Raw genomic sequence first — 23612 nt, 5'->3', positions numbered from 1 at the left:
TTCTTAAGATTATTCTTTCTTCAGGGCAGAGTATTTTTGTAAGAGTTCACATCTAGTTTTCAAAATATGTCTTGGTTTTTTTTCATCTACACTGATCACTTTTTACTGCTGCTTAAGGTCTTGGAGGATTACAGATTGATAGTTGATGGTTAATCCATAACTTAAAACTTCTAACTCATGAAAATTGTGGGTTGTTTGTTGTAATGTTCAACAACCTCAATAAAAGGAGAGCTGCTTCATCATGAATGCCCTATGTATGCATAGCAGGCATAAACAGTAGGCATTTAGAAAAGTTACATGATGGCTCAGAATACTTTAGTAAAAAAAATTGAGCATCTGGACTAGTCTCTGTAAGTTTTATGAATAAAGATAGCTGCAGTACATGAAGATATTTATCAGATTTTTCTGATAATTCACTTGCAAAATTACTTTAGAATATAGTGTTATGATACATAAATGGCACTTCTTAGTCCTGGTTTTAGTGTGGGGACTTCTACTTTAGAAATATCTGCTGTGAATGAGGTGAAGCTGAGTTAACGTGTGGGCTAAACCACCTACTTTCAGCTTCAGAGGCTGCATCATGATGTAGATAGACCAAGCCATCCATATAAGAAGGTTTGACTTGCTTGTCCTTTTGTTGCTCTGGGAGTTTAGGAAACTAGTTAGTAAAGCTGATAAAGTTTTATTTTATTCTTGTATTTACTGAAGGTTTAGCTTGTTTTGGAACTGTAACTTACTTAAGTTTTTGGTGGTGTTTTGTTTGGTGTTTTTGTTATTTTGAAATAAAATCCCAAGAGAATCCATATTTAATTCCTTGCAGGAACTGTGAAGAAGTGTGGTTTGTTGAAAATAATACATGAAAAGTACAAGACAAATAAGAAAGTCGTAGATCCAATAGTATCTACTTTTCTCCAGTCCTTTGAAACTGCCATTGAATATAACAAAGAAGTAGAACCCTTACTGGGAAGAGCTCAGGTGAATTTTATTATAACCTGAATTTCTTGCTAGTTTTTGTGCATGAAATAAAACTCCTCAAAGGTTTGCAATGTATCAACTGAAGTCTTGTGGCGATCCAAAAGTTTTGTATCTCAAAAGACACATGAAGAATGTTTGTATCTAGTGCCATAATGCTAACTTTGCTAAAATAAAAAATTTAGTGTATTAGCATGTTCTGATATACCATTACCTGCCTGTAAAGAAAGGGATGTTCCTGGTGTGTTATGCCTCTATAAACTAGACAAGGAAGAAGAGACACGGGTCCATATAAAGTTTGCATGTATATATACATTCACGGTAACTCCAATATTGCTCCAATACACACTTTTGTTTTCCTTCAGAAGTTCTAATGTTGAGAAGAGAGGAGGCTTAATTTAGTAACTTTTTGTTTCCTTTAGCTTTTCATTGTTTGCAGTTTTGTTTCTTTCTGCTCTTTGCAAGCTGGAAAGATCTCCAGGTACATACTTGGATGGAAAAAGTAGTGAATACAGCTGTAGCTGTACTAAGAAGAGAGAAATTAAGCTCTGAAAAATACCTAGAAAGTACTGTAATCATGTGATTTACTAATAAAATGAATACAATGTACTGTAAGTTTGTTGTAGGTAATTGAGTTGCTTCATCTATTAACGATGAAATACTCTCCATTGACTCTTGAGACAAGAGAGCAATACGATAAGAAGTAAACACTCATGTATAGGGAAAAAATGGAAGGAGAGAATATAGCCAGTTAACATCTGAGATGCTAAAACCAGTTGTTCAGAATAAATAAACCAAAACAGTTTTGTTTGCATGAATAGTTCTCTATTTGCCTTTGAAAAAGACTATTTCTGAACATCAGTAAAATAAGGGGAGGAGGGAAACATTGAAACGTGACATGATGGCTTCTTCTCCCCATTTTCCCAATGGATTTTGTAGGAAAACTTGAATCCTTTGGTAGTATTGAACCTCTTTAAAAGAATCCCAGCAGAAGACATCCCTCTACTTCTAATGAACCCACAAGCAGGTAAACCTTCAGATTTGATCCTCACACGACTCCTCGTGCCTCCACTGTGTATCAGACCCTCTGTCGTGAGCGACTTGAAGTCTGGCACCAATGAAGATGATTTGACAATGAAACTGACAGAGATCATTTTCCTCAATGATGTAATAAAAAAAGTGAGTCAGCCTTCATGCTCTGAGACTGTTGCCTTCAAAAAGATTTGTTTAGAATTGAATATAGCACGTGAGTTTACTGCTTACAGTCTGGTGCTGCATTTCTATGTTGTTGGGCATTTTATTGAAAGATAGGAGAAACTTGCTTCGGATGGAGCTGGCTGACTTGCTGCTTGCAATGTAGGATCTGCTGGGATGCTTATGGGAAGTGGTTTTCCATTTCAGCTCTGGTCTGTTAACTGTTTTTCTTAATTTTTCTTTTTTTTTCCTTTCCCATGACTGTCACACTTTTTGAGTGGTCACTTACAGTGAAAATATTACACCTGTTGATTTGTGTTGGTTTTTTGTTTTTTTTTTTTCTTCCTGTAGACCTTTCTCTTTTTTACATCTTTGTGCTTTATTTATTCTACCATCTATTCTGAAGAAATCATTTAGCATAGTCATCAAATTGAGACTAAAAGAGAATTTGACAATTTATCATTTGTTTAGAAGAGCACTTCTACCAGACTAATACTTTTCACATTTTTCAAAACTGGTCTTTTTTCAGGCAAACAAAATTAATTTAGTAGTAAATCTTCCATGATTTGAAAAATTAACTACTTATTTTCTTGTCTGTTAAGTTATATTAGCTTAACTTAAGTGGATTGGGAAGATTATAATTTAAGCCAATATCTAATTTTGTGAGCATTTGTTCAAAGCCCATATTAATCAAAAGAAATTTTTCACTCGGTTGTCTTGTGGCTGTCCATATATTATAGTGGTATATCCTGTTATAAAGTTATTTTCTTTTTTTCATTCCAATCAATGGAAGTTTCATGATATTATTTGCAAAGGAAGAGTTGTACTCTAACAGAGAAATTCTTGGCTAGTTTAATATGTGTTGTTATATTTATTTTCTGAATTGGATAACTATTTTGTTTAGCATAGGATATCAGGAGCCAAAACACAGATGATTATGGAAGACTGGGATTTTCTTCAGTTGCAGTGTGCCCTGTACATTAATAGCGAGCTCTCTGGAATACCCCTCAACATGGCACCTAAAAAATGGACCAGAGGTTTTGTTCAGAGACTTAAGGGAAAGCAAGGTTTGTCTAGAAAGTTGCTTTTCATTATTTTTTATAATTGAATCACAAATTTTGCTATTGCCAAGTGTCTCTCTGCTACTATTGTGTTGCACTTCAGTGCTGTACCTTAAAAGATGTTCTAATGTGCTGTCTTAACAGATAACATTTTGAAAACTATTTTTATTTGAAGAGTTTTAACTGTTTTGTTTTGTTTTGTTAGGTCGGTTTAGAGGTAATCTGTCTGGAAAGAGAGTGGATTTTTCTGGCAGAACAGTCATTTCACCTGATCCTAACTTAAGAATCGATGAAGTAGCGGTGCCTATTCATGTTGCTAAAATACTGACCTTTCCTGAAAAGGTAGGTAGTGTAGGACTCAAAAACTCTTTCTATTCCCTTTTTTTTTTTCCCAAGCCAGCCCTCAGTGTTGTTTCTTTACTCACTCAAGAAGGGAGTGAATGTGTTGCATTGTGTTTGAAATGCCATTCAGAGATGCTTTGCCAGTTCTCTTGCTGCTGGCAAATAAAGATTTTTAGTATTGGATATAGGCAAGTGCTGACGAGATGTGGTGTAAGGAGTGACATCTGTAGAAGGAAGAGTTTTGCTTCATATTTTTTCAGCTAAGTTTACCTCCCAGATTTTTAATTTAATTTCCCTCTGATAGTCTGCTCAAAGATTGGTTGACGTTTTCCTCCTCTCTTCCCTCCTGAGAGTTCCACTCAGCAGGTGGAGACTGTGTAGGGGGATTGTCAGTTGAGCCTAAAATTTGAGAATGCAAAAGCCAACAGTAAAAACATGATCCTGAAACATGTTTTGTTTGTTTCTGATTGAAGTTTTTATGCAACAGGTGAACAAAGCAAATATTAATTTTATGAGGAAACTTGTCTGTAATGGTCCTGATGTTCATCCTGGAGCAAACTTCATACAGCAAAGACACACCCAAATGAAAAGGTATCGTGCTTATTTGTAATGATTCACTTTTTATTTGTCCCCATCAACTTGTTCTTTTTGCTATGTGAAGGCAGTTACATCTTCAGGGATTAAAATCTATTTTTAGGATCTTTCGTAAAGCGCAGTAGAAAAAGAATTGTCGTTATCTTCCCAGGTTTAGTGTACAATTCTTTTTTAAATACTCTCATGCATGTAAACTGAATTGCACATGCTAATGATGTTGAACTGCAATTAGATTTATATGACTGAGTCTATCTTAGTTGAAATAGAGGGTGTACTGTGGGCATAAGTGAAAACGGGGTTTTGGGCAAGTTGTACTGGCTGTTCTCATGTGGGAGCTAATCTGCAGTCAGTTTATGGGTAGGAAGAAGGGATAATATATGAATGGAACTTCCTATACTTTCTATATACAAATATATAGACAATTATATATAAACTTTCCTATACAATTGAAACAAATTCTGTGGTTTTACAAATGGACTTTTTTCTTTCTTACTGTTCCAATCACTGTTGCTTTGTTGACTAATGTCAAAATACATTTATGGCTTAAAATAGCAGCAACTGATGTTCAGTCCACGCCAGTTTTGTCTTCTGGTTATTGTAATACAAATACTCCAGCATTTAATGGAAAAGATGGCATTATAAGCACAGAATTAATTTTCAGTTGTCTTTCTATCTACTGTCTGTGTATCTTCTGACTGCATTATTATATCTTCCTATAAAGATTTTTGAAATACGGGAACCGAGAGAAGATGGCCCAGGAGCTGAAGTTTGGTGATATTGTGGAGCGACATCTTATAGATGGTGACATCGTCTTGTTCAACCGGCAGCCCTCTCTGCACAAGCTGAGCATCATGGCTCACATTGTGAGTGCACACAGGCTAGCACAGAGATGGTGCAGCCCACAATATTAGGCACTTGACCTTTATGGTGTTTCTGTCTTACACGAGCAAAAATAAACAGCTCCTGCTGAAACAGTTGGTGGAGCAAGGAGGAATGCAGTGCACTTGTACCTGTGCATGGGAATTGATGTGTACCTGGGCAGGATGCTGTGTGCACACTTCTGCTAAGAGCTGTAATTGACCTAGATATCTATACTTCTTGTGTGAGCATTTCATTTTGTGGAGTTGATGTGATCTCTACAAAGTACATTGCCTTTTACGCTTTTTATAAATGAAAATTATTAGCTACATTTCTATAATATAATGTGAGTACGATTTCTGTCAGGTCCTGGTTGAGTTAAATCCTATAATCAGGAATTTTGGCTCATGTCTGTATTATAAAGATAATGTCTGCAAGGAAGCACTGACTTCTTTAGCCATGCCCAACTGTGTGTGCATCTTTTGTGGCTTTTTTTCCTTTTCCAGGCTAGAGTAAAACCTCACAGGACATTCAGGTTCAATGAATGTGTCTGTACACCCTACAATGCAGACTTTGATGGAGATGAGATGAACCTTCACCTTCCTCAGACAGAAGAAGCAAAAGCAGAAGCACTTGTTTTAATGGGGGTAGGTAGATAAAATGCTCACGTTGGGACTTTGCTGGTGACGGATGGCTTCAGCCCTTTAGTTCTTAACTTGCGTGTGAAATCTGAAATACTATCTAGGTTACTGGGTGGGGATAATTTACAACTTTGGAGCTGCCTGAAAATTCTGCAAAGGGACTTCAGAATTAGGACTGTTGCACACTGGTAGTCTAATAGCCTTAGGTTTAACATCTGTGGAAAATCCAGTGGTTTTAAGATGTCATCGTTATGTTTCTGCCTGACTGTCCTTAGTGATTGCTACCAGGCTAGGGTGGCTCTGTTACGAGCAGATAACTCATTTGCTTCTGGTCAGACAGCCTGGGAATTGCAGACAGACAGACCAGCTGGAAATGAGGCGGTGATACTGGGCTTGTACTGGAGAAGGCAGGAGACAGTAGGCTCATAGGGCAGGGTCAAAAAGGGAGAAGGGAGGATAGATAAATAGGGATCTGATGGTTGCAAGCTTTGATCAGTGGTGTGACAGTAGAGTCAGTAGCACCAAGCTGAGGGTTTACCAATCCATTGCTCCTTTAGGCATTACCAAATGCCACTGCTGTTTCAGATGTCCCCATACAATTGTTGGCTGCAGTATTTAGGGGCTCACTGAACTGATTTGTGAGGTTAAAAAACACCCCCAGCGATTCAGGTCTGTGTGGGCTTGTGTTCAACTTCTCCATAGGTGGGGATGATTAACTGGAGCAGTAGTTTGAGTAAAACATGAGAACATGGGGCTAGAGGTGGCTTGATTGTTACCCATCAGAAGGGACCACACAGCTTGGAATATTCCAGTAGACCCCTGTAGCGAATGTAACATCTCTTGTTCTTCCCCTGTTCTCAAAGCTAGCTTGTCTTCCCTTCCCTGTCCCTACCAAAACATATCAAGTTGTTTGCCACTTCTGCTTTGGAAACAGAATATGTTTCCAAATATATATTCTAATAATTTGCAGTAACTTTCCTCAGACTATTCCTTAACTGTCAGTAGATGTTCATGGACTGAAGTGAACTGAAACTTCTGGTTTATTTCGTCTGTTGTTTTGAAGAAAGCTGTAGTTTGATTTAGAATAAGCTTTGACCATTTCACCATAAAATAAATGTCTTCAATGATAAGTTCCCTTTTGAATAGTAAATGGAGTATCAGTGTCTTCAAATGCATAATTTTTTTTGTGTCATGCAGACTAAAGCAAACTTGGTAACACCAAGAAATGGAGAACCTCTTATTGCTGCTATTCAAGATTTCCTCACAGGTGTGTATGAGCTTATTTCAGAACTGTGTGATCTCACAATTGTTCCTTCAGAATCACTTCCATTTTTTCAGGATTTTTCTATATTAATTAAAAGCTTTCTCCTTTCACAAGTCAAAGTGACATTATGAAATAAGGCCATTGTTTACCTGAAATAAAAGTATGTTCTCAGGGTAGCTTCTGATGCTGTCTGCCTTTGTAGCTGCAGTTATTACTACCTTTGAGTGTATTATGCTGTGCTTTTCTGCAAGTGACTATCTGGGATCTTTGTCTGTTTTAGGTAGATGATGTAAACTGCTTATGATTATGGTAGAGGAGTTGATTTCACTCAATAAAAATTAATTTTAACCTACAGTGTGTACCTTCAATTTCTTTTTAGGAAATGTTCAATGAACGTGAGGAAGAAAGGGTATAAAAATAAATGGCAAGGCTTTGTTTCACTGGTGGAATAGAGTCTGAGAGCAAGAGAGTAGGTTGTAGAAATAAACTATTTCTAATTTTTCGATGTTTAATGTAGAGCAATTAAAAAAATTATGGAAAGGACTTACAACGGAAGCTGTCTAAACTATTGTCGTTTAGCTTAGTAAGTACCTGACTAGTATGAGAATAAAATAATTGACACTGAATATGCAATAGCTTTTAAATTGAATCTAAGTTTAGTCTGTCATAATACTTTTTTGTTCCAGGTGCCTATCTTCTTACATTAAAAGATACCTTTTTTGATCGAGCCAAAGCTTGTCAAATTATTGCTTCTATCCTGGTTGGCAAGGATGAAAAGATCAAAGTTCGTCTTCCACCCCCAGCAATTCTAAAGGTGTGTCAACTATTTTTTTCGTGTTACTAAGACTTTCTCTATTGTGTGTTCTTGACCCATGGTGATGTTATATGACTCTTCAAACTCCTATAATTTTAAACCAAAGGTACTTTATAAAGAAGTAATTATAAATGTTGCAACCTCTTTGGGAAATGAAATAACAGCAGCAGCATCTTTGGGTTTTTTCCCTTTTCTAATCAGAAAGGGGAACATGACAGTAAGAGGGAGCAATGAGCACATTTTTCAGAATGCATGCACATACATACCCTGTTGTAAAGGATAACCATTCAGCACTCAGGGGTTTAAATGTATAAAAGTGCATAATATTTTTCAAAGGAATGCTGCTATGCACTTCTGCAAGTGCAGTTCTCTATAGACAGGGTCTGTATATAAAACAATTTTACAATTAAATTATTGCTTGTTCTTTTTCTGTAGTTGTAGCATAAACTTGTAATCTTAATTCTTCTCCTCTTTCTCTCAGCCTGTAACACTCTGGACAGGAAAACAGGTTTTCAGCCTCATTCTCAAACCCAGTGATGATTGTCCTGTAAAAGCCAACCTACGAACAAAGGGCAAACAGTATTGTGGCAAAGGGGAGGACCTGTGTTACAATGATTCTTGTGAGTGACGCTTCTAAAGCCTTGTTTTCGAAGTCTTCAAAGAAGTAGAAATTGTTGAGCTCACTGTAGGTGTTGAAGCAGTATTTCACATAAGTGTTCTTGAAATGAAACCTAAAATGTTGCAGTTTTTCTCAAGAGTTGAAGTCATGCTAAACGTGTTTTCTTAAACTAAAATGTCTTTTGTATGATGCTCAGCTTGTCATGATGCTAACTTAGTGTTTGAAGGTGAGAGAGAGGAAACCAAAGCTTAGGGAGTGGTTGTACAGAGGTCAAATGGAAAAACTTAGTCTCTTAAGTGGGGGTAGTAATACAGGGATTAGAAGTCAAACACCGAAAGGAATTAGAATATGCAGGGAAGATAGAAATCCCTAGGATATCAAGCCATGTATGTCCTTCCAATTAGGGAAGTCAGTGGCAGATGGAATGCAAAGCACCATGGTTTAAAAGGCTGTAGGAGATGAGCAAGACTTAGCTTATAATTAATTTAACATTCGTGGGGTGACTTGGACAGGAACTTGAGCAGGCAGGGTTAGGCTGGTTCTTTGCTGCTCAGAAGTGTAAGTTGAGGAACAATGGATTTATATTAATTCTGTCATGCAAAGTTGCCTCAAGAAAGAATTTCCCAGTTAGCACTCAAGTCCCCTCTACAGCAGACTGAGTGATTTCTGTAGATGAAAGAACCACTCTGTGCTGTGAAGTTGGTTGTAAACATGGTGGAAAAATTTTTTTCAGCTTCTAAATATTGTAGGACAAAAGGCCACAAAGCAATCCTGCTCACACTCCTGTGAACAGGAGACATCTTTATTTCCCAGTCTATTCATTTTAGAAAATGTGGGAAGATTTTCAGCTTCCTGAGTTTGACAGGAGCACGTGAATGTGGAAAACTTTTAGATTTCATTGTTGACTGTGTTCAGTTCTCTGAAAAAAAAAAAAAGATTTCTGATGGTGTAGTAATTATCTTTAGAAAGTTCTCTGCAAATTCTCAAAAGTCTCAAGAAAACCTGGTATCGTGTTTTGATTTGATATAATAAGTGATAGCGCAGTTACTTGTGCTTCAAGAAGATGATACCTAAATTCACGTTGAAAATATTGAGCATGGACAGAGCTTTTATTTAAAAATTCTCTCCATAAGTGATTACCAGTGGTTAGTGAATGTTTTAGAAAACTGGTGAATTCTTTTTGCCTTTTCATTTCTAGATGTCACAATTCAAAACAGTGAGTTAATGAGTGGCAGTATGGACAAAGGAACATTGGGGTCAGGATCCAAGAACAACATCTTCTACATCTTGCTGAGAGACTGGGGCCAGGTGGAAGCTGCAGATGCCATGTCACGTCTGGCCAGACTTGCTCCAGTCTATCTTTGTAAGTACATTTCTTTGGAAAGTAGTACTTTAATGCAGAAATAGAAAGCAAGCAAGATTTTTGCTTCAAATATGACATGTTGTGCTTTAAAAAAAATAACCTAGTTTTGAAGCTGGCAGACAGTGAAAAAACTTACTGTTTATGCAGTGCTTGTGATGGTCACATGATGGGAGGTGAAATTGCCAGTTCCCAATAACAGTTCCTGGTTTTAATTTGTTTTCTCTATATGAGATTGAGCTATCAAAATAATTTATTTTCTTTTTAATAATAGCTAATCGTGGCTTTTCAATTGGAATTGGTGATGTAACCCCTGGGCAGGGCCTGCTAAAAGCTAAGTATGAGCTCCTGAATGCTGGCTATAAGAAATGTGATGAGTATATTGAAGCTCTCAACACTGGCAAACTACAACAGCAGCCTGGTTGTACTGCAGAAGAGACACTAGAGGTAAACTTTTTTATTTAGATCATTTTATTTAGATCATCCATTTTGAGTAGAGACTTCACAAATACATTCATGTACATTGTGATGTCTAAAGTTCTCTTCTGAAACCTAAAAATACAAGCAAATACAGTTCCTAGGTGTGCAACTTGAGCCAAGTCTATATAGACTTTAAGGTGTTTATATGCATCTAAAAATGTTAGCTAAACACATAACAGCTGAGATCCTCCAGGGTGTGTTGGGGCGATACAAGAGAATAGAATTATGCAAGTAATTGGAACGGAGTTGATTACATTGGTCAAGATTTTTGTGGTTATCTTTCATGTAGCACAGTGTGACTTAGAACTTAGTGCAGCGCTCAATTTGGCTGAAGTTTTTGCTGCTGCTAAGACATTGTCATGTTCCTGGATACCCTGGTCTTATCCCAACAAAGACATATTCTGCAGCAAACTGGAAGTTAGGCAAGCTAAAATTTAAAACTGTTCTACCTGAAGCAACAAGTGGGTTTCTTTGTCTTTACTGTATTTTGAATTCCCTTTGACTAGTGAAGGTGTTGCTGGGAGTGATAGAGTTCTGTTTAAGTGTTTTTTGGCAAATTCTGAACCTCTGAAATACTGTATTTCAGGCTTTAATCCTTAAAGAACTGTCTGTTATCAGAGATCACGCTGGCAGTGCCTGTCTCAGAGAACTGGACAAGAGCAACAGTCCCCTGATCATGGCTCTCTGTGGTTCTAAAGGTAGGGATAGCTGAACTTGGCATGTAGGTTGCTCACTCAATCACTTCTGTGAAAATGACTTGTTCCATCTTTATAGCTTGTATTATTCTGTCAGTTGTGCAAGTTCATGTCATAGCTGTTTTAAGTAGCTCAGTAAGTACAGGTTGGGTATACTTAGTTAAAACTAAGTTGATGCTCTGATATTTTTGCGTCTTAAATTTTAGTACCAGTTGGAAAACGTCTTTTGGAACTTTGGATGTTCTTAGGACTTGAACGAATTAATCAGTAAAAAGTTTTCAGTTGTGTTTCTACTTCAAGTATTTATATCACATAGAAAAATCAACTGCAAATGACACATTCAGAATTAGAGCTAACATTTCCTAGAATTGTGGAGTTATTTGGAAGGGAGCTTAAAGTTCCTACTGCCATGGGTTGGGACACCTTCCACCAGACCAGGATGGGGCATCCACAGCTCTCTGAGCAGTTTGTTCCAGTGCCTCATCATCCTCATAATAAAGAGTTTCTTCCTGATGTCTGATCTCAACCTGCCCTCTGTCAGTAATTCCCCTGTTCTACACTACATGCCCTTGTGTAAAGTCCCTGTCTTGTCTTTCTTTTAGTCTCTCTTTAGGTACTGGAAGGTGCTATAAGGTCTCTCAAATTCTTGTCTGAGCTTTCATTTGTTTCCTATAAGAATTTGAAGAAAGCGCTTAACCTTTTGCCTTTTTTAGCTGTCTAATAAATTGTGGAATGCCTCATAGTGACATGGTGTGTTCTAAAGAAATACTAAAATCTAAGAAGAGTAATATCTTAACTGTATAATTTTTGTGGAGGTGATGGAGAAGCATTGTTTGCAAACATATTCAGCAAATAAAACTTCTGAGTTAGTGACTTAATTCTCTGGGACTTAATTTGTTCTAGGAGTCCTGGTAGGTACTGAACCCTTTATGAAAAATATTGTAAAACAAACCAGGATAATATAAGGACTGGAATCAAATAATGGTGGCATGAATGTCTATGACCCAAAGGAAAAAAAAAATGAAAAGTTGGCTGTATCATAGACTTAATTGTCAGCCTTTGCACAAATGCTGAAATGAACAGGACGAGTAACAGAAAAGCTTCTCTAACTCTCTTGCAGCTCTGTTTTGTTGAGCAATTACGAGGCTGAATAATAGATCTTCATGGAAGTGAAAGTAGCTCATCAGGGAAGCAGTGTATTCCTCATTTGTGAGTGAGGGGCTTTCTTTTTCCTTTCTGTCTTTTCAGGCTCCTTCATTAACATATCCCAGATGATTGCTTGTGTAGGTCAGCAGGCTATCAGTGGGTCCCGCGTTCCTGACGGGTTTGAGAACAGATCCTTGCCTCACTTTGAGAAGCATTCTAAGGTAATTCTGTACATTTACAGCAAACTGTGAAGGAAAGTGAAACAAGTTTCCTTAAGGCATTTTGAGAAGGATGCATGATAAAATCTGTTGTCATGATATGCTGAAGGAAAAGGATCGGATATGGTCATTGTAAAATGTTTTGTGTGATTTGGGAGTTAACAACAGTGTTCTGAATTGCTATAGGATGTCTAGTTAGCTTGACTATTTACAGCTAAGCCTTCCTTTAGCCTTTCTAATTTAGAAAATTAAAGTGAGGTGATGATACATTTTTTGTTCTCTTGAGAGTCCTAAAAATAATATGTCAAAGTTTCTCTTTGGTGTAAAGTTTGACTGCACTAATACTTTTCAGGAAAACTGCTGAATGTATGTTGGTATTTTTAAACAGGTGAGATATGCCAGATAAACCATTTGGGAGTCTGGCTTTTCTCTTTTTCCACCAGGATAGGTGTCACAGGTTACTCTCAGTGTTTCACATTTCAGTTCTGTCCTACATGAAGCAATAATGGGTCTCATGCATTTGTTCTTATAATTCAGTGACTTCAATTTTTTTTAAAGTGCTATTTGAAATCTAAGGAACAGTAAAGAAGGTTCTAGGTATAAGCCCATAGTCTAATTAGTGTGTTAGCTAAGTCTCAGATGTTATCTATGGCACTTGTGTTTGTCACTGAATTCCAAATTTCAACTTCTGAGTTCTGTAACATACTGAATAAATAGAAAAAGAAGCAATACTATATGGTTTAGATGAGAAGATAAAATTTAGCTCTAGCTTTTTTTCTAATTTAGAAAGCATTACCTGTTAAATAACAACAAAAAGGGATTTTTGACTTGAAGGCTTCAAGTCAAAATTGCTGCGTAAATTTCATTGGCAAGAACTTTCCTCAGGGGTGAGGGCAAATCATTCCAAAAATTAATTTTATACATATCTCCAGTAATATTTTTTCTGGATTCCTTAGTCTTCAGCAAATAGCTTTGCACTACTATAATAAAATGAACATTCTTAATTGCCTTTTCAATTTTTGCAAGTTTAAGGGAGTCTGAAGTGTTGGTGTAGTGTTTGAGAGGAATAGCTTGAAGTGTGACAGGGTTTGTAGAAGGAAGGAGAAAGTGTTAAATTAGTTTGGAAGAGCTAGCCAAGGGTTTCTGAAATCTTTATTTGCATCTAAAATTATAAACATGGAACTTGAGAGCTAAGCAGAGCTGAGATCAGTGTTAGTGAGGGTGTTGGCTAATTTTCAGAATTTAGATGACATGCATCATGCTTTTCTGTAACATACAGAACATACATTGCATTTTAACTGTGTTTTTCCCGCTCTTCCCTGCAGCTCCCTGCAGCAAAAGGCTTTGTTGCTAACAGCTTCTATTCTGGGTTGACTCCCACTGAATTTTTTTTCCATACAATGGCTGGTCGGGAAGGTTTGGTTGATACAGCTGTAAAAACAGCTGAAACTGGATATATGCAGGTAACTGTCAGCAGAGCGAGGGTTCATCAATCTTGAAAAATGTGGATATTTCTCATGTGTATGCTGAGGTGACGGATCAGGGGGAAGTGCAAACACTGTGTGTGTGTGTTTTCAATGTAACAGAGTAATTTATACTGTAAAATGCATGGCTTGGTCTGATCTCCAGGAGGTGTGGAGTTTGCAAATGAGACCTCAGCCACTGATACGGTAACATGCTTGTATTAAGCTGTTTCCTCTCGAATATGGGTTGTAAAAGTCCTTGTTCTGTGCAGTTGTTGAGGACTACCTTCTGTGTAGCGTGTTTGCAAAAGTCATGTGAGTGATGACAGAAATGCAGCTACAGCTCCCTTTCAGTGTCTGGTCTCTCTAGGTAAGAGGCACCTTGGCCATATAGACTTAGACTGGTTCTGTAAGATTTTAGTGTCTTTGGCTGTACCTCCTGTGCAAAGAAATGTCCCTCCAACAAAGCTTCTTGCTACTATGTGCAGTCTTAAGACTTCCGTTCTAACATTTAAGTACTGTTCAAAGTATAGCCCTCCTCCCAGTGTAACAGGCAGTGGAAAAGCCAAGATAATTTGGGGCTGGGAACACATTCCAAGATACACAAGTAACTGTACAAAGACAGAACAAACTCTCCTTTTGGAGTGGGTGATTAATTGAACCATTTGTCTCCAAAACTAATGGAATAATCTTGGCATGTGTGCAAGTATTTACAAATGTATATAAATACAATAAGCAACCTGCAAAATATTTTTCATCTTCAACTTTCTTCCTATATGAATGAAATGTAACTCTTGGACTTTGGAATTAAAAAAAAAAAAATCCTAGCATTTATCTTATCTTACCTTTTTTTCTTGCCAGTGAGAAAACAATACCAATTTATAAGCTAGTTTAGGTGATCTAATTTGCTTTTGTGGAACAATGAAGTCCATCTTTCAAGTAAAAATGTTTTTCACCTAAAATGTTTCATAGCATGCTTTCTTTTTGGGATGCAAAGAAAGATGGTAGTTAAGGGATTTCCCAATATAAGGAGTTAATGTAAGAAAAGCAGATAACCCAGACTGAAAAATGGCTTTGGCAGATGACCTTTATGGTTTTTGTCAGTGAAAACAATCGTTGAGTGGTTCTGCTTCCATACACAAGAAGTATTGTATCCCTTGAGGAATAAACCTGCTTGGAAGAATATGAGTATTATGTCCCAAAAAACCCACATAAATCCCTCAAACTACAGTAGGTTCTTGCAGCTATTTAGGTCATTAGCTTTCATGGAATTCTAAATGTGGAGTATTGTGTTGTTGCTTAAAATTTTGTTGACTTCTACGTTCTGTGAAATCTACAGTAAAGCCTTAGGGGTAATGTATGATTTTAAATAGGTTTTCATGCCTGCTCATCACTGTGTCAGATTTATTTCCAGAGTCCAGTTTCTGTACTTCTTGTAATGCAAATCAACAGCTGTTTTTAAAAAGATCCGTTTTACTTTCCTTGTACTTTTGTTTTTTTCCCTTCAGAGACGTCTGGTAAAATCCCTTGAAGATCTTTGCTCACAGTATGATTTAACAGTCAGAAGTTCTACAGGTGACATTATACAGTTTATTTATGGAGGAGATGGCTTGGATCCTGCAGCTATGGAAGGGAAGGATGAACCACTGGAATTCAAGCGAGTTCTAGACAATATCAGGGTAAGGATTGCTGAAATCCTTTTTGGAAATGTGAAAATACTATTAAGCATGGAGGAGAAAGTAGTAAATGATGGGGGAAATTGTTTCACTTGAAGTATTTATTTTCAAATTGCCTTTTTTGAATGGTCCTGGTCAGTGTTTCAGCATGTGTGTTCTAAGAGTAACAGATATTTTTTGCAGTGGAACAGACCAATTTGTGTACAGAGACCAAACTGTGTGTAAGCTGTGAAAAGTTCTTTCTGTGCTTGAACATAGTTTTAGGGCCTAATATCCAACTCACTAGATAAATTACTACTGGCTTATTTGGGTACCAGTTTGGTACATTGCACAAAATAATTCTCTATTAAATCAAGACATGGATGTTCTTTGAGTTGAACTTGGCTGATGGTTGTTCAATAATACTTTGATGTTTGAAGACCTGTATTGTTTAGTTTTGGTTTTGTGGTTGGTTGGTTGGTGTATCATGGCCCCCTTCCCTCAGAGAAAATCCTTTTGCTGAAATAACTGTTCAGCTTTCTGTAATGTGAGTGTAATAAATGGATAGAACTAGAAATGTCTGGGTGTATACCTTCAGGTTTGCAGAAATAAGTAGAAGTGGATGTGGCCCTTCTTTTCACAGTAGTCTGATATAGTAAACCGAAACCAACCCAACAGAAAACCCCATTAAACAAACTACACAACCAAAACTAAAGAATGCTGTTAATCAGTTCTACATGTCTGTATTCTGTGTCTTTGCAATGGAGTTTTTGTGCATGTGCTGTCTGTGAAGAAGTCATGTTTTTTCCTGTTAAGGCTGTCTATCCATGCAGAAGTGAACCAGCCCTTAGCAAAAATGAATTGGTGTTAACATCCGAGTCCATCATGAAGAAGAATGAATTTCTTTGCTGCCAAGACAGTTTTCTGCAGGTAATTATCTCACTTCCTTATCACACTGTGATTAACTTTTCCTTATAAATGAAGAACAGGACTTCAGCCTGTCTGGAGACTACTTACACATCTTTTAAGGATGAGTGAAGGTTCATGTGATTGCTTTCACTTTGAGTTATAAAATTCAATTTGTTTGAAAGAGCATTGGGCAATTTTAATGTTTATGAGAGCAGCCATTCTCAAGACTTCCTTGAGAATCACTGGTCAAAACTGTGGAATTAACCTGCCTGTAGAATTAACCTTGCCTTCATATAAAGCTGTTACCTTGATGAACCTTCTGATTCTGATTACTGGCAGTGATGAGAACAAGATGAATTTAATGACCTATAGATGAATTTAATGACCTTTTAATAGATCAGAGTGTTTCAGAGAACAAGGTAAACCTGAATTGCACTTCCATTCATAGAGTGGAGTTGAAAAAATAGCTATATCCATATTTGAAATATGCTCTAAATCTTAACTGCAAGTCTGAAGGAAAAGAAATGAAATAGTTTAATATCAGGGTTTGGGGATAAAGTTGTTATTTGAAGTATACATCTTTTAAATCATATCATGAAAATCTAAATAATGGTTACTAATTTCAGAAGCACAGATATGGCTACATCACCTTAGTGATAATTAGCTTGACTTAAGATTTTTAAGTTTTAGATAGTTACGTTTTCTTCTTTCCTTTTTTTTTCTGTTCATCCTTGAAGACATTAACTGAGACAGGTTATGAAAAATATAATGAGGTAATCGTAGCATGTGTGTGCACTGCGTGAGCATTAATATTAGTTAGTGCTTTTTAGCTAAAGATGTGTGTATAGTGCTAAAGTAATTGGTTAGCATATATACATTACTGCTTGTTAAACTATGACATAGGTGTTCATCACAATTATTTAACTTTTTTAATGTGGAAACGGTGACACATTAATTAATACCCATTACTAAATTCAAGGATTTTGAGGAAGCTTTCTTTCAGTGCTTGACTCTTCTTTCTCAAATTCATTCTTTCAGTCTCTAGGGATATTAGCATGTTTTTCTGGTGTTTTCCTATCCATTCCTCCACTTTTCCATTCCAGAACAGAGATGCTTCTTAGTGCTGTTATTTTAGCAGGAGGTTCCTGTAATGAGCTTACCCACTCTAGTCTGGAACAGAGTGTGTCTAAATAGTCTCTTCCAAACAGACAGCATTCATTCTTCCTGCACTCTGCCCTCGCTGGACGGAATCCAGCTGATGAAAAAGCAGATTGTTGGCTGGCAGAGTTTCAATTGTGTAAATGTTTTAACATATTTGAGTATATTAAGGTACAGGTGAAGGGAAATTTATTTTTCTTCTGGTTGTAAATGGGGGAAGTCCTTAAAAACCCTCACAGTTTAAAAAAAAGCCAGTAATTTTTATGTGGGGTTTTTTGAGACATTAGGAGTTTTGGCATGTGGTGCAAACACAGAAAAAGCTCAGCACACAACCTGTCAGTGCTGCCATATGCAGAATTGACCTACTGGGTCTGCTGGAACTGGAGCAGATTTTGGCTGAATCTCGTGACACTGTCTGTGCCACTGTGCATTTCAGTGGCTTCTTCACTGCAAGGATTGCAATGGGAGCAGTGCTTCAGGTGTATAAATGATCCCACTCACTTGGGTGCTGGGGCAAGCCCTGGGTGAGCATGGCCTATACCCTGAACTGCCCTTGACTAAACAGCAGCTCTGTAGGAGCTGACAAGGCCCATATGAGACAGACCTTACTGAACCCATTTGGTGCCCTTTTGTTAATCTGGTCCAAAATAAGACTATGGATTTAGAAGGTGTGAAAAAAATCAATGTTTTTTTGAGTCCACTCTGGAAGTTACATAGCTGTGCTTATAGAGTAGAGTGTTGTACTAAAGATTTTAAGTCCTGAGAGAGAGAGACTCAGCAAAGAGTGAGCTACATTTTCATTCCATTTGTAGCATGAATTAATGCATAGTTTGGATAAACTGCCAACAGATACTTGAAAGTTGAGAAGAATAAGTAATTCCCTCTTTTAGGTCTTCTGCATGAGTAAAAATTTGACAATGAAAAATAAGTCTTCAGAGATTTATCTTTTATCTTTCACCTTTTCTGACTCTGGTGTATGGAAATAATGTATCATTTGAGTACCTTATTCAGAATTATGTATAATAATTGATTTATTGTGTTGGAGTTGTTTGGATTTTTTTAAAGTACTTTGGAACTCAGGCACTGTCAAAGGGGAAAAGTCTTCTGCAAGTCCTGCAGTGTTCCTTTTTTATGTACCTGTAGTAAAAAACATTAACTTCTCTAATACCATATTATTGCTTAAACACTTATTTTAGGAAATAAACCACATTATCAATTTTATGCAATTATTTTGGGGTCAAAAGCCTTTAAAATGTCCAGATATGTTATTTGTCAATAATGCTACTTACTGCAGGGCAAAAAAAAAGGGGCAAAAATGTAAGAATGCATCCTGTCATCCAAGTGAAGAAGCAACTTTGAAGCATCCATTTCAGTAGCACTTCTGTTGTCTGTGCTTCCATTTGAACTTGCTTCTGGTATTCACAGAAAGTAATGTACTCTCTGGAAACACCTTGAATACCAGTAAGAATGCTGTTATTTTGAGAGCCTGAGAATTCTGTTAGGTTGTAATAGAAGTGCTTTCATAATGATTCTATGAACTCAGTTAAAAAAAAAAAAAGCCAGTCAGATACTTACTCAATTTTGCAAGTAATTGTCAGTGCTCGGCTGCTGTGGTGGTTGCAAGGAGTCCAGTACCTAGTGCAGAAGAGGTGATATCGTGTAACCATCACTCAGTCTGTCAGGTAGGACTAATGGGGTAGAAGGGGTTTAAAAGGACTCTAAAAAAATCAAACTGCTTCTCTGTGGAGCTTTGCTAAATCATTGTTGAAATAAATGGAAAGGATTTCCTCTTGCTTTTTGTTTGTATTTTGGTTTTGATAACCCTGTGTTATAACAATGACTTGCACTGAGTCCACATCTGTGGAAGGGTTTAAGCATGGACCTCATATTTCATAACTTCTAGTGTACATGTCTATATCCAAAGTGTTATGACCAAATGATCTTTTATAGAACACATGTTGGATATTTTTTTAACAGTATTGTTTCAGTTTATGTTCCAGTAAAGACTATGAGAACTTCTTTTGGGTAAGCCTGATAAGAGAGTGAAAGGTTTATGTACTATGGTATGTTAAATGCAATTATCTGCAAGACCTCTCCACAGCATAGAGAAGTTATTCGAATTATATTAGGTAGACACTGACATGTGTATAATAGTTTTGAGGTTTTTTTCTCACAAATAAAGTGCATCTGAAGTCTATACAGCAGATACACTTTATATACTTTTTCTCTTGCCAGTCTTCCATTTTGACTATTTTGAATACTGAGAAATGAGTGAGAATGTGTTCGTGTCAGTATCATCAAAAAATAAGGATTTTGAGTTGTGGGGTTTTTGAGTTTTTAAGTCAGTTTCAGTAAGTGGTGGGTAGGAAGGTAGGATCAACCCAAGCTGGGTATCTTCACCTGTCAGTGTGTGCTCAGGAAGGATGCTCTTATTCAGCATGGACAATATTCCTCATGTACTGCTACTGATTTGCGACTACACGAGAGTGGATCTGGTTTGCTAAACTCAAGTGTATGTGTTTGTCTAAATTTTGATGTTCTTCTCTCCATATTGTGCATTATTAATTTATTGCAAATATTTGGAGCTTTAAGTAAGTAACTTAGTGTTGAAGACTTCAATATGGAGACCATGTCTGCTTACTGTGGCTTTAATGTGATTTCAGGAAATTAAAAAATTCATCAAAGGTGTTTCTGAGAAGATAAAAAAAACTAGGGACAAGTATGGAATTAATGACAATGGCACAACAGAGGTAAATAGTTTCAATGGGGTAATGATGTAGTTCTTTACAATCTTCTTAAGTTGTTGCTTTTCCAACTATTCCTTTCTCTTTTCAGCCAAGAGTTTTATATCAGTTGGACAGGATTACTCCAACACAATTAGAGAAATTTCTAGAGACTTGTAGAGACAAATACATGAGGTGAGTGTTTACCCTGCTGTGTTCTCAATGCTGTTTTGTTGGTAACATAGGGGTGTATTTTGCTGTTTTTACTGTATGACTGTTGGTTCTGTTGGGAATGTAGTACAAGGAATTAGAAACAATTGCTCCAATGACATAAACATTGCAAGACAAAGGTAGGATGCCATAAAAAAAAAAGCATCCCTGTCTACAGGTGGGCTTGTTAAAGCAGAAATGAGTCTTGTACTAAAAGTTCTAGAGGTCTGACAGGTGGGGTTTTTACATTTGTCTTGAGTCAAAATCAGATTCTTTCATAAACAGACTTTGTTTGGTATCCTTTTACATTGTAGAAAAAATGCTTTATGTTTCATTTTATGTTTCTTGAATATGCAGAGTTATCTGCTTGTGTTTAAGCACATTCCTTCTGAAATAATAGTAATCATACCAAGAGGCACAGTTTTAGGCTTTTGCTACTCACTACTTAAATCCACAGACTCTGTTTTGGCAGCAGATTCTGGTAAAAGCCAAAAGTGATAGGATTCAGAGTAAGGGAGGATATTGTTTAAACACTTAACATTTTTACACCCACTGCCAGACGTTTTCTTCCTCCCCCTCTTGCAGGAGGCTTTTGAAAACCTTCAATAAGTCCATGCAGAACAAACTGTAAATAGATGAGTTGCAAATTCATGTGTATCTTGATAGCTATTCTTGATCTACACAGTCTGAGGAGTTATATCACACTTTGTTCTAAAATGTTCTTTGATCTGTTACGCACACATAGGATCCTTTTGTTTGTTGTTCTTAGTTTCTACCAAGATAGTGCTAGTGTGGATGTTTTAATCTCTTTATCCATTGAGATTTATTTCATTTATTTAGACTCCTTGGATTTGGACATCCACCTGCAGCCATGGGTGTTCTCTCCTTTGTGGCCTATCTGCATCGATTGTTTCCTAATGTTTTATTCTTCTAGAAAATTCATGTATATGTTAAGTTCTTAACTATTTTAAAACAGTTACCAGTTTTTTGCTTTCCCTTATTAGAATTACTTGTTTACATTTGTCTTAAGTGTTTTTAAATGTTAATTATCATTTTTCCATGTAATAAGTAAATGTTAGCATATGGGATTTCCCTGAAGGGAGAATCCTGGATCTACTGCTTGATGCTTAGGAGGAAGAGGACAAGCATTTTGTTATCTGTTATGGAAGTTATACTGCACCTGTGGAATGCTTATATGACGGGCATCTTCTTGCTTTGCATGAAATCAGTCTTAAAGTATTGGTGACCTTTCAGCCTCTCTCTTGTTTGTTTACTATAATAATATATTAATAAACTTCTCGTATATCTACCAGAATAGTTTCTCTTGCTGTTTGCTTAGGATCTTTTACCTTATTCAGTTCGATATCTCTTTCTATATTTTTTTATCAGGGCGCAGATGGAGCCTGGTTCTGCAGTAGGAGCTCTTTGTGCACAGAGTATTGGTGAGCCTGGCACACAGATGACTCTGAAGACTTTCCATTTTGCTGGTGTTGCTTCAATGAACATCACTTTGGGTGTGCCAAGGATCAAAGAAATCATTAATGCTTCAAAGGCTATTAGGTACTGACATTGTTTTGTTTTGTTTGGCATTTTATTTCCTTTGCCCACGTGAAACCTGATGGATAAACTTGCAATACATGATAGCATTTTCCTGTCCTCAGCAATATACTAGACATCATTCAATGCAAATACCCAAACAAGAAAAATCTAATGTCTGCACAACTGTAAGTGATACTTAAGCCCAGAGAGAAAATCAAATAAAGGAAAGGATTATTTGTTCAGTATAGTATTTCCTTAGATGTCTCATTTATTGTGAAGTGCTCTGGTGTTTAGCAGTACTTGAAGCATACCTATTTGTAGGTATGCATGAAGCCATGCTTAAATACTAGGATAACATATACCATGAAAACAGTCACTAGTACTTGAGTGTTCGCTTGTTTTTACCAGCCTGAAGTACATGAAGAGTAATTTTTCTTAAATACACCTGAGGAACCTGAAGATCTCTTTATCTTACTAAATACTGCTCTAGATAAGAGATAAATTCCATAAGGAAGCTGTAATTCAAGTTGCCATCTATACTCTGAGCAATTTCCTAGCTGGTTTTTTTTTTGTGTGTGTGTGTGTTTATTCTTTTAGCACCCCTATTATAACAGCACAGTTGGACAAAGATGATGATCCTGATTTTGCCCGTCTGGTTAAAGGAAGAATTGAAAAAACTTTGTTAGGAGAGGTAAGAAAAAGTGTATTCTTGCTAATGCTTTAATGGCATTTTAGCCATTTTTGCATGCTAACTTTTGTTCTTATTGTTTAAAGATTTCTGAATATATTGAAGAAGTGTTTCTTCCAGATGACTGCTTCATCCTAGTGAAGCTGTCTTTAGAGCGCATTAGACTACTGAGATTAGAGGTGAGTTGTTCAGTTCTTATGCAGAATACACCTTGGATACGTCCCAAAGGGTCTTTTAATGCTGTGTCAGAAATCACACCAGTGGAAGTTAAAAAAAAAGGAAGTGAGTAATGGATGTTGTGTGGCTACATTACATCTTTTTTTTCCCTTGCAAAGTGGGTAATTTCCCCTTTATTTGGAAATGAGAGAACATGCATTTGTGTCTTGCTACACCCAGGGATGCAGTTTCTGTCCATTGATTAATGTATGGGCTGGTACCCTCAGTATAAGGTAGTATTTCATGCAATTTGTAAGACTAATTTAGAAGAGAATATTTGGGGATTTTTTTCCTACGTTCTTCCTTTTTATAATCTGTTGAAAGACTTTTCTACTTATTTGAGCATGTTGATATATGCTGAGAGATAACCCTGGTGTTTGCTGGCTGACTTTTGCCACAGGTGAATGCAGAGACTGTGCGCTACTCAATTTGCATCTCTAAGCTCAGAGTGAAGCCTGGGGATGTTGCTGTCCATGGAGAAGCAGTTGTATGTGTGACCCCTCGTGAAAATAGCAAGAGTTCCATGTATTATGTATTGCAGTCCCTCAAGGAAGAACTGCCAAAGGTAAAAGCAAAGGCTTTCTCATGCTTTTGTGGGAGGTAATCAGTAGTAATAATTCGGGGTTCCATGGTGGCAAGACAAAATAATTCTTGTCGGTATTGACAGTGAAGATAGGCTAGGTCAGTAACTCTTAGATTGCGGTGGTACTGCCTTGCTGTTGAAACTAAGCCATCCTTTACTAGTATTTGTAAATAAAATGGAAGCTTTGATATTTCCCTCACAGTTTACTGA

At 36.9% G+C, this 23612-nt stretch overlaps 1 protein-coding gene across 4 annotated transcripts in view; it reads left to right on the top strand.

Annotated features, from left to right (window-relative positions):
• Nucleotides 1-23612, top strand: part of POLR3A (RNA polymerase III subunit A) — a 42363-nt gene that overhangs the window by 2912 nt on the left and 15839 nt on the right. For 3 of the 4 annotated variants that reach the window (XM_039554414.1, XM_039554415.1, XM_039554413.1), the window contains exons 5-27: nt 821-975; nt 1912-2151; nt 3071-3233; nt 3433-3569; nt 4057-4160; nt 4885-5026; nt 5528-5668; nt 6860-6929; nt 7613-7740; nt 8222-8360; nt 9558-9722; nt 9994-10166; nt 10786-10897; nt 12143-12261; nt 13584-13721; nt 15230-15400; nt 16193-16306; nt 20107-20193; nt 20279-20361; nt 21766-21936; nt 22513-22606; nt 22690-22782; nt 23220-23384. In XM_039554414.1, coding sequence (XP_039410348.1) covers nt 821-975; nt 1912-2151; nt 3071-3233; nt 3433-3569; nt 4057-4160; nt 4885-5026; nt 5528-5668; nt 6860-6929; nt 7613-7740; nt 8222-8360; nt 9558-9722; nt 9994-10166; nt 10786-10897; nt 12143-12261; nt 13584-13721; nt 15230-15400; nt 16193-16306; nt 20107-20193; nt 20279-20361; nt 21766-21936; nt 22513-22606; nt 22690-22782; nt 23220-23384 — 3104 coding nt within the window. The remainder of the gene's footprint in view (nt 1-820; nt 976-1911; nt 2152-3070; nt 3234-3432; nt 3570-4056; nt 4161-4884; nt 5027-5527; nt 5669-6859; nt 6930-7612; nt 7741-8221; nt 8361-9557; nt 9723-9993; nt 10167-10785; nt 10898-12142; nt 12262-13583; nt 13722-15229; nt 15401-16192; nt 16307-20106; nt 20194-20278; nt 20362-21765; nt 21937-22512; nt 22607-22689; nt 22783-23219; nt 23385-23612) is intronic. The other variant, XM_039554416.1, reaches the window with a different exon arrangement.

This window comes from Corvus cornix, chromosome 6 (assembly GCF_000738735.6).
Source record: "Corvus cornix cornix isolate S_Up_H32 chromosome 6, ASM73873v5, whole genome shotgun sequence".
NCBI lineage: Eukaryota > Metazoa > Chordata > Aves > Passeriformes > Corvidae > Corvus > Corvus cornix.
The sequence above is the reverse complement of the archived record's forward strand: the minus strand, read 5'-3'. Positions and strand labels throughout refer to the sequence as shown.